Source organism: Podarcis pityusensis, assembly GCF_964106645.2.
Source record: "Podarcis pityusensis genome assembly, chromosome: 7".
Lineage (NCBI taxonomy): Eukaryota > Metazoa > Chordata > Lepidosauria > Squamata > Lacertidae > Podarcis > Podarcis pityusensis.
Genome location: NC_138031.1, coordinates 62,507,077 through 62,517,595, shown reverse-complemented (window position 1 = coordinate 62,517,595; position 10,519 = coordinate 62,507,077). Strand labels below are relative to the sequence as shown.

Sequence of the window (10,519 nt, the reverse complement as noted above, 5' to 3'; positions counted from 1 at the left end):
TGCTCTTTAATCCTGGCTTGTTCTCTGGCTCAGCCTTCACGTTTGCCCTCAGAGCCTGATTGTTCCCAGACCCTCCAAGTGTTTCATTATTTTCCAGGGACAGTCCTGGATTTACAGAAGCCGTCCCAGTTTCTGATTTGATCCCGGAATGTCTTACTTTTCCTTAGAATGTTCCTGTTTTCATCGGAGAAATGTTGGAGGATATGAAGTTATGCAACCCCTGAGCCAAGGAGATAAGTAACTATACAACCTTTAGAAGACATCTGAAGGCAGCCCAATATATAGGGATTTTTAAAAAAACGTTTAATGCTTTATTATGTTTTTATATATGTTGAAAGCCACCCAGAATGGCTGGGGCAACCCAGTCAGATGGGTGGGGTATATAAAAAATAGTATAGACCAGGACGTCCCTATTTTCATTAGAGAAATGTTGGAGGGTATGTTGTTCCTTGGCACTAATTCCTGGTTCACAGCTCCTGAGTCACTCCAGGCTTGCTACCCATGGACCAGCCCACATGGCCAAGTCTGTCAATTCTCCCTTGAACTTGAGGTTTTGAGCTAAGGTGCTTTTTCTGTTATTCTATACTGAAGCTATCAGCTGGATACTCCTGTGAAGTCTTTTACTGTGTACTTTCCAAAATGGCTCACGTCTGAGGGTATCAAGCAAATACAGAACAAAGCTCTTGCCTTCAGTCCTTTTCAGCACAAGATTAATACTTACAGCAGCCTATAGGGCTACTCTTGACAGCTAAGTGGCAAAAACCTTTACTGCTCTCTCTTTTCTTTTTGAACTTGTCCCCCCGGAAACAACTCCCTGCAATAATCCCCCTTGCCTACATGTTCCTTCAGCTGCCCATTCAGTTTTCTCTCCTACTTTCTTTTGGGGCTAATATTAGTGTTTGTCAGCAGCAAAATTCTTTGCCTTTTCTTCCCAAGCTCTGAGTCATTATCACAACATTCATGTTCACAAAGAACAGTTTAGAGGAGGGAGGGGGAGAGAGAATGAGAGAGAGGTGGGTAAAAACCTGTTGCCAACACATAAGTGCATGCCGGAAAGTCACCAGGCCACTCATAAACACCAGGCACCCAATTATTGCCCTTTCTCCGTTAAACAGTGATTTTTTTCAATTTTCTGTTTGGAATCTTGGCTCTGGGTGAATATGTATACATTCTGATAGAGAATTTCCTTAACAGCTACTTTTACATGAGGGTACAGGAAAATGGGGCATGTTAGATGGGCCCAGTTCAGATATTTGTTGTGTGTGTGGATGGGGTGGGGCGGACTAGGGTTATCAAACGTTTGTAAGCTCAAATCATGTTTTTCCAATTCTGATTTGGAGGCAAACTATGGTTTGTGTTAACCATAGTTTGTGGCAACTACCATTCTCATAGGATGGAAATTGGAAAGAGGAAAAGAGGAGGGGAAGTAGCATGAAGGCTCCAACCTGCTTGCTTATCATTAAAACTTCATCCAAATGAATCCTGAGGTGGTGGCTATGATGGTGATGCCACCTGACCCTCCCTGTGGAGGGTTTCCCAAAGTGCCATTGCATCAAAGCCGCTCTCCTTTATGCAAGGGTCACATAGCCCAGTATGTGATGACACTTGGAAGCAACGGTGCTTCCGTATTATAGAGACCACCCCCTTATTTAGACTTAATGTAAAGGTAAGGGTACCCCTGACCGTTAGGTCCAGTCGCGGATGACTCTGGGGTTTCAGCGCTCATCTCACTCTATAGGCCGAGGAACCAGCGTTTGTCCACAGACAGCTTCCGGGTCATGTTGCCAGCATGACTAAGCGGCTTCTGGCAAACCAGAGCAGCGCACGGAAACACCATTTACCTTCCCGCCAGAGTGGTACCTATTTATCTACTTGCACTTTGACGTGCTTTCAAACTGCTAGGTGGGCAGGAGCTGGGACTGAACAACAGGAGCTCACCCCGTCACAGGGAATTGAACCACCGACCTTCTGATCAGCAAGCTCTAGGCTCTGTGGTTTAGACCACAGCACCACCTGAATCCCAAAACTTCCCTCTCCTAGAACACAAAATGATAGACTGTTCTTCATTGGAGGTTTTAAAGCAGAGATTGGATGCTCCTCTGTCAGGGATTATTTAGCTGTGATTTCTGCATTGCAGGGGGTTGTACCAGGTGATCCTTGGGGGGGTCATCCACAGTTCTGTGATTCTGTGAGAATTTTATTTCTGAGCTCCATTGCACTGAAATGCACAGGGCACTTGTAAATTCTCTGTAGTATTTATTTGTTACATTCTAATCCTCCTTTCCCTCCAAAGAGCTCAAGGTAGCACACATAACACTCACCTCTTTTTAATCCCCTGTGAGATAGGTCAGGCTGGAGATAGTAAGCTTCATGGCTGAGTGGGGATTTGAACCTGACTCTCCCCAGTTCCATTTCAACGCTCCAATCCTGGGGATGCCAAAGTTGTGCCATCAAGATATTCTTGGAGTACAGCTGCCACCACCCCTTATCACTGGCTGGGGATGATGGGAGTTGTTGTCCAACAATTAGAGGGGGCTGTGTTGGCTTCCTTGCTCTAGTCACTCTGCATCACTCCCCTCCCATTTCCCCCCCTCTGGAAAGCCTAGGGCTCTTTCCCAACCTTTTTGATAGGAAAGACAAAACTGTTTTAGGTCTTGTAGACTGAATTTTGAAATTAAAGCACTGCACATGGATCTTCTCAAGCCCCAATGATTGCAGTAAGCTGATTTACAGCACTTTGAGGGTTGTACCTTTGCCTGTACAGTTTGATTTTAAACCATCTGGGCAAAAACAGATCACCTAGTGTCTTTGTGAAGTCACTGTGGATGGCCCTGCCTGCCTGATTCAGTTCCCCGCCCCTGAAGCCTTAAGCTTCCCTGCATGATTTCTGTCGCTGGCAGACATGGCCATTCTATCCTAAGGCAAATTCCCACTGTGCTTTCGATATCTGTTGGGTTGGCAGTGTGACTCAATCATACAACACTGGTTAATTTTAAATCAGGGAATAAAATGAAATTAGAAGTTTCTTCCCCAAATGAAGAAACGTACAGACCATTCAACTAAAGTAGACTTATTTGCATTTCCAGCAGGACAGGTGTGCATCTGTAAGACAGTTTGGCATCTCTTTTGACTTTCAGTGTAATGTTTGCCTTTGTGAATCTTCCAAGGACACAATGCAGTCAAATGAAACACCTTTAAGGTCTTTTGGAAGTGAGTTAAGCATGTGCTTATTTCTTCATTGGAACCAATGCAACTTTAAAGTGTTTTGATTTGGCTGGATCATGCCCCAAGTGAGTATGAGGGAGATTCTGCAGCTGGGACCCAAACACTGTGAAATTAGTTATTTACAGCAATAGCAGCTTTGGGATTAATTTCTTGACCTGCATTGCCACCCCTGGTGCCAGATAGCAAATCTACTTTTGAAACAGAGTGAACTTTCAAAAGCAGTTTGTCAAATGGTATGGGGTTCTGTTGTTCAAAGAAAAAATATATTTTAAAAATCCCACGGGGTTTGCTGAAGCCTTTGGGCACATCAGCTGTGATGTCATCTTTTATGGAATGTTCACTAACATTCCAACTGCTTGGGTGTGTGGGTTAGTGACCATCAATGCAATGTTGATGTTAGGCAGAAAGCCTGTGGCAAAGGAATTTAAGCAGACAAAATGTGTGCAGAATTGCATGCAAAGAGAGCAGCATTCATGAAGGAAGTGATAGATCAGCTTGGCAGGAGCATCGTTTTTTAAGGCCAGAAGAGACGTGCTTTTTCTTTTGCAAATAACCAGGTTGGGAGGCTGACCAAGGTCAAGACTATCGTGGAGAGGGGCTTAAACTCCTCGTCCTCAACATGGTCCCAAATAGAACTGGTTCTCCATACCCATTCATCGCAATGCAGGGGAAATTTCCCACCAGCGCCATTGCTCCTTATCTGGCTCAATGCCCTCTACGTTGTTGGTTTATTTGTGGAAGAAAAAGCAGCTAGACAGAACCAAAAGCTATGACAAATATCAAGTCTAAGTTTGGCCCTTAGGATCTGGAGACAAAGGCGAAGAGTCTGATGCCTTGGAAATTGGATGGTTGTAATGCAAAGAATGAATAAAGGCAGGAAAGAGATTAGGTGGTGGGTTGAGAAGCAGAAACTTAGTGCAAGGTTGGTTGTAGGAAACAAGAGTTCTTATAAAAATTGAAACAGAGAAGGCAAGGAATCAGAGGAAGGATGAGCCGAGGTACGTTGTTTGCTCACTTATTCAGTGTCCCCAAAGACGACACAGATTTGCATATGCTAATTTAAATGCAATTTTTAAAAAATAAGTATAGTAGTTATGATACATCTCATCGCTGTGGGAAGGACCATGACCAGCTGACCTGTTTGCCTTTTCAGTCTGCTGCTGAGGTGCAAACTGTGGGTGGTCAACTTCAAGGCTCCTTCTGCTCTCCCTTCTCATGGTTCTTTATCTTTTTACTGTAGAGTCCTCCAGAGAGAGGCCTGTCCTCTATATAGTAGGGCATGTGGCCACCCTAAGCCAAGAAGAAGGACCTTGTGCAGGACCTAAGAACAGGAGCAAGCAATGGGACCAAAGGCCAGTAGTCAGGGGGCTAGTAAAGCTATGGGAGAGGGAGACTTTTGTATATTAATCTGAACTTTACCAGCCAAACTGTGTGTGATTTGCAAGTCCCTTGCATGTGCAGATGCTGCAGAGAAAATATGATCAGAACAGTCCCACTTGGATCCTGCCCCTAATAGATGCTTTGCTCAAACATTTGTGTTGCCATGCACTTCCAAAAGGAGGGAGGAACTAGAAACTGCATTAGAGAAAGGAGAGAGAGAGAGAGACTGTGCATTTCATTCTAGAAAATAACTACCAATTATAATTACTCACCATGTTTCCTGGCTCAGAAGAAAAGTGGGGTTGCTTCGAACCACCCAGCACATTTTGTCATGATTAGAAAATACTCCATACCTTTCACAGAGCAGTGGAGGAGACACAGAAATAATTTCAAATGCAAATGAAATTGAGGGGGTAGGAAGCAGGGAACAGATAAGCCAGTAAAATAAAGCTGCTTTTATATATATATATTAGTAGGCAAATGTGTTCTGAAAAAGACAGGCTCCTTTCATCTGTGCATAGGGGTTCCAAATTCTTCATTGTATACAGCAGTCTTGTTACCTTCTCCTCCTCATTTTTTATTTTAAGACTGAAGTGAGAATTAGAAGTGACTTGCTAGGATTTAGAGGCAGTTTTAATTACTGCTTAGCTTTACTTCATGGTATACAGTAAGATGCAAAGAGGATCGTGAGATCGGTAAGTACCTTTCTCCTATAAACAACTGTTTTGTTTTGCTTTATTTATTTGTTTTTTTTAAAAATCCTGTATAGATTATTACTGATCCTTATCTAGATGGAAATATTTTTTTAAAAAGGCTTTATGACATGCATTTTGTCTTGCAGAGATTCTTGGTCAATATAATCTTTATATTTCCAAAATCTAGAGAACTGTTTTGCAAGGCGAGGGGGGTTTAACCTTTGGACTTGCTGGGCATTAGGAAAACATGTCTGGTATATCCAAAAGAGAGAGAGAGAGTGACTAAAACCAATCCACTAGGTCTTGATAAGAACAGAATTGGTCAGTGAAGCATTCCCCTGCATTATTCATCACTTTGCATTTTACTGTGAGATAACTTTATAGCCCCATTTTTCTTGTGGTAAATAGTCGGGGGGGGGTGCGGGCTGGAAGTAAATTATTAGACAAGGCAAAGTGGTATGAGTTAATCATTGCAGCAGCATTTATTCTTCTTATGCTAACCATTCTGATATTGAGCAAAGAAAGAGAAGATCAGGAATGTGGGTTGTGGGGAGAGAGAAATAAATCACATTTATAGAATGTATGTATGTATGTATGTATGTATGTATGTATATGTTGTTCGTTGGGAAAGTTGCCACCAGGAGCTGATGGTCTTTTCCTCCTGAGGAGAGAGAGGTTGAGTGGGCGTAGAGGAGAGGCAAGTGTCACCTTCTGTTGCTTAGTAACATCTCCTGGTATCAGATAAAAGAGGTCCAGTTGATGTTATACATTATTCATCTGAGTTCCAATCAAACCATCAAAATTATTTGCTTGCATTGGGGGACTTTTAGCCAGATCAAAAGAACTCTCACTCGAAACTACTGAACCTTTCACCATTGGCAGACTTCTCTCTCTTGCTATATATATAAATATATTGATGCTGCAGAAAACCACCTTGAAGAACTACAGAAGTTTTCTTGCTACGATAAGCTTGCAAATATTGAAATGGTCTCATGCTGACTGACCAAGAAGAAGAATTCCCCATCTATGCTTTGGGAACCTGTCTCTAGATAAAGGACTAATGGGAGGAGATGCTTTTAAAGGAATCCTGGAGGACCTTTTTGATAATTAAGCATAACAGAGGTGATTAATTCCAGGATTTCTGCCACCACCCCCTTTTAAATGCTGTTAATATCATATCCACAGTTAATTGTCTATAATGTTTGGTGAATGCTGGATTCTAAATATATAGCGTAAGTGTCCTGGAGGGGAAGGAAAACCCAGGAGTCTGGAAGGTAAGACGGAGCCAGGATCATTGACAGTGAACATACCGAATATAAAATGTATGAGTACTACCAGTGCATGCCAGAACCTACTTTTACTACTCCAACACTGTGTAAAGATTTCAGGAGAATGCTAGCACCCAAAAAGCTTACAGGGAGAACCTTTGACAATATGGGAATGATAGTCACTTTCTCCAACATTTTAAAAGCTGGCAACATGAAGTCATACCAGTCCTCCCTGCCAGCATGAAATAACATTTTACAAAAATAATTGTGGGCTGACTCATCTCTGGAAAAGTGCAAGGCTAATATTGTCAGAAGACTGGAGAAAATGTTTTGTTTTTTTAAAAAATGGATTTATTAGCATTTGTATTGCAGTATTGACAGGGTGCTTAGGATTCTAGTAGGGCAAAAATAATATTCACACAATCTTTAAGGAGAAGGCAGGGTGCAACAGGCAGTTTAAAAGGTGAGCAGCTTCAGATGCACAAAAATTGCAAACTTCCATTTCATTCATTCATTTTTTCTAAATTTGTGTATGGGGAAACATGCAATGTGGAAAACTGGGGATTTGAATGAAATGAAAAAGTAGAGGATTCCCACCCCATCTCCCCACCCTCCAAAATTAGGATGGCTTAAATATTGCTTGTAAGCTTTTAGCCTGTTTTAATATTCAGGGTTTTCCTCTTCCTTTTCTTAGGAGGCTGACTACATCACTTTGGGAAACAAGGGAGAAGTGACCACAAAATCCCTCTAAGATGGATAGTCCTTTCAAGATGGACTACCTCCTAGATGTTGACTCTGCCTATCGGCTGTTTTACAGTCAAGGAGCTCAAGGTAATGTAATTTGAGGTGGTGAGTTACTGGGGTTAATAATAATAATAATAATAATAATAATAAATGTGTTAAGGTAAAGGCACTGTTGCCCCCTGGTGGAAGGCATGAGGGGAAATGGTAAATTCCCTTCTTATGGTAGAACAGGGGTAGGCAACCTAAGGCCCGGGGGCCGGATGCGGCCCAATCACCTTCTCAATCCGGCCCGCGGACAGTCTGGGAATCAGCGTGTTTTTACATGAGTAGAATGTGTCCTTTTATTTAAAATGCATCTCTGGGTTATTTGTGGGGCATAAGAGTTCATGCATATATATTTTTTCATAATATAGTCCGGCCTACCACATGGTCTGAGGGATGGAAAAAGCTTGCTGACCCCTGTGGTAGAACAAATATAGCTCAGCTGACTCAGGAATGACTTTCCAAAGAAAGAATAGCCCTGGCTTGGGTGGGGGTGGAGGCTGGGCAAGAGTGGCCATTGGAGGGTGGAGGAGTCTGAGATGAAGGTAACCAGTGGATGGAAACTGTGTCTGTTTCTCTTGTTATGGGAGGTGGCTTCAATCTTCAATGCACCTTTCAAGATGCTAATGGGGACACTACAAGATTTGGTTATTTATTTATTGCACTACTTTTCCTTCAAGGGGCACAGCTGGCTCTTCACACACACACACACACACACACACTTCCATTTTCTCTTCACAACAACCCTGTAAAGTAGATTAGGCTGAGAGGCAGTGACTAGCTGCAGGTCACCCAATGAATGTCATGCCTGTGTCTTCCCAGTCCTAGTCCAACACTTTCAAGCTTGTGTTCCCACATGTTATTGGACTACAACTCCCACCATCCCTGACCACTGGTCCTGCTAACTAGGGATGATGGGAGTTGTAGTCCAACAACACTGGGGGACCCAAGGTTGAGGAAGGCTGCTCAAACCACTGTACCACATTGGCTTTCTGCTGTATGCTTTCGAAAGGTTAAATAAAGCTATTGGGAAGAGCAGAGTTAGATCAGGGCTGGTGGAATCAGGGGAGGGAGTGCAATCCTTTCCCCACTTTGCCATTATCTTGACCTTACTTGACCTTGAAACAACTGTGGGGAGAAACATACAGGTATGCATGATGTTAAGTTCCTTTTCCTCCAACACTCTGGCCGGAATTTATTACTCTCTTCCCTTTTTCTCTCTCTCTCTCATCTATGCCCCGCTTTTATTTTTAACATACAGTGGTACCTGGGGTTAAGTACTTAATTCGTTCTAGAGGTCCGTTCTTAACCTGAAACTGTTCTTAACCTGAAGCACCACTTTAGCTAATGGGGCCTCCTGCTGCTGCCGTGCCGCCGGAGCCCGATTTCTGTTCTTATCCTGAAGCAAAGTTCTTAACCTGAAGCACTATTTCTGGGTTAGCGGAGTGTTTAACCTGAAGCGTATGTAACCTGTGGTACCACTGTATATGAAAAGGAGATCCTACCATGGATATCATCTTGTCGCCTCTCATTTGGTCCAAGGAGCTGTGAAAAATATGGTGACATCTCAAAGGGGCAGGGGACTGAAAATGTATTTGGCGTGCACCCAAAATGACGTCAAGATGGCTGGTTTTCATCCCCATAGATAAGACGCTGAGGTGTCTTGAGTAACCTTGAGCCTTTAAAGAGGAAATTATTGAGAAATGCCCAGGCTCTATGTGGCAGGAGGCTGCTGCAGGCGCCTGGCATTTTCCAGTTACTGCCATGCTTTTACGGAAAGGCATTAGGGCTCCTGGCACTTATGTCAGCACATGCCTTTCCCTTAAAGCCACCACCGAACCATCGTCAGCATCATCACTGCACCTCAGGCCAAAAGCATCCGGGGATATAATATCATCAGGGATTGAAAGAAGATAGCAAATGGGCTATGCATAACAAATCATTATTGTTTTATTGATGGCTTGTGCCTTAATGAATGTCTTCTTTATTGAAAAGAAGATCGGATTACACACACACACAATAACTTCCTATTGTATTTTGATTTCCTCTCAGTACAATTGCTGGAAATGAAGTTGGTTGCAATGGAAGGCTTTCATCTGTGCCCACACAATTTTGAAGTGCCACTGGGCACTTCAACAACAACAGCAACAACAAAATTGCTTAAAGCTCAGTCCTACACATGTAAAATTGAAGAGCAAACTACACCCTACACCAAACACATAATTTGGGATTTGGACTGCAGCGAGTGGCCAGGGTGGTGGTGGTAGTAATTATATATTTTATTTAAAATACTTATAGCCAGTGCTTTTTATGGGGGTACTGAAGGTACCAGCACCATTTAATATCCAGGCAAAGTATATATAGGGAATTCAAATATTTAAGATTCAGGTAGATAGCCATGTTGGTCTGATGAAGTTGAATATATACAGATAGATAGATAGATCTAGATCTAGATATAATGTCCAATAGCACCTTAGAGACCATTAGAGACCAAGAACAAACTTAGCTGGTCTCTAAGGTGCTACTGGACAATTTTTTATCATATATATATATATATATATATATATATATATATCTCAAATATTTAAGTCCAAAGTCATTTTAACTTTTTCCTCCATGAAGTTATCTGAATGAAAATTGCTCCTTACTTAGACCTTCAGGAGTGAACGTGCATAGAAGAAATCAGATTATTATTATTGTATTAGTAATGTACTGGGAATAATCTAGCTCTATACAGTGGTACCTCGGGTTACAAACACCTCAGGTTACAAACAATTCGGGTTACAGACTCCGCTAACCCGGAAGTAGTACCTCAGGTTAAGAACTTTACCTCATGATGAGAACAGAAATTGTGCAGTGGCAGCGCAGCAGCGGGAGGCCCCATTAGCTAAAGTGTTACCTCAGGTTTATAACTGTTTCAGGTTAAGAACAGACCTCCAGAACGAATTAAGTTCATAACCAGAGGTACCACTGTACATACGTTGGATGCTCGAGTCCTCTGGTAGTAGACTCTACCACCACAAGTGGCATTATTACACTTTTGAATGCTCCCTGACATAAATGAATAAATATATAAAACCACTGCCCTTTGTGAAGAAATCAAATACAATAGAGAGATTTCTCCTTGTTGTGCTAATTTTCTCCTTGCAGGGAGCTTTCGTTTTT

The 10,519-nt window shown here is 42.3% G+C and overlaps 1 protein-coding gene across 3 annotated transcripts in view; it reads left to right on the top strand.

The window, feature by feature from the left end:
- Positions 1–4,789: 4,789 nt before the first annotated feature.
- Positions 4,790–10,519, top strand: part of PHACTR1 (phosphatase and actin regulator 1) — a 258,294-nt gene continuing 252,564 nt past the window's right edge. The window contains exons 1-2 of one of the 3 annotated variants that reach the window (XM_081014820.1): positions 4,790–5,300; positions 7,263–7,399. In XM_081014820.1, coding sequence (XP_080870946.1) covers positions 7,321–7,399 — 79 coding nt within the window. In that variant the 5' untranslated portion in view covers positions 4,790–5,300; positions 7,263–7,320. Of the gene's footprint in view, positions 5,301–6,483; positions 6,575–7,262; positions 7,400–10,519 lie in introns of those variants that run through there. The other 2 variants (XM_081014824.1, XM_081014821.1) reach the window with 2 other exon arrangements.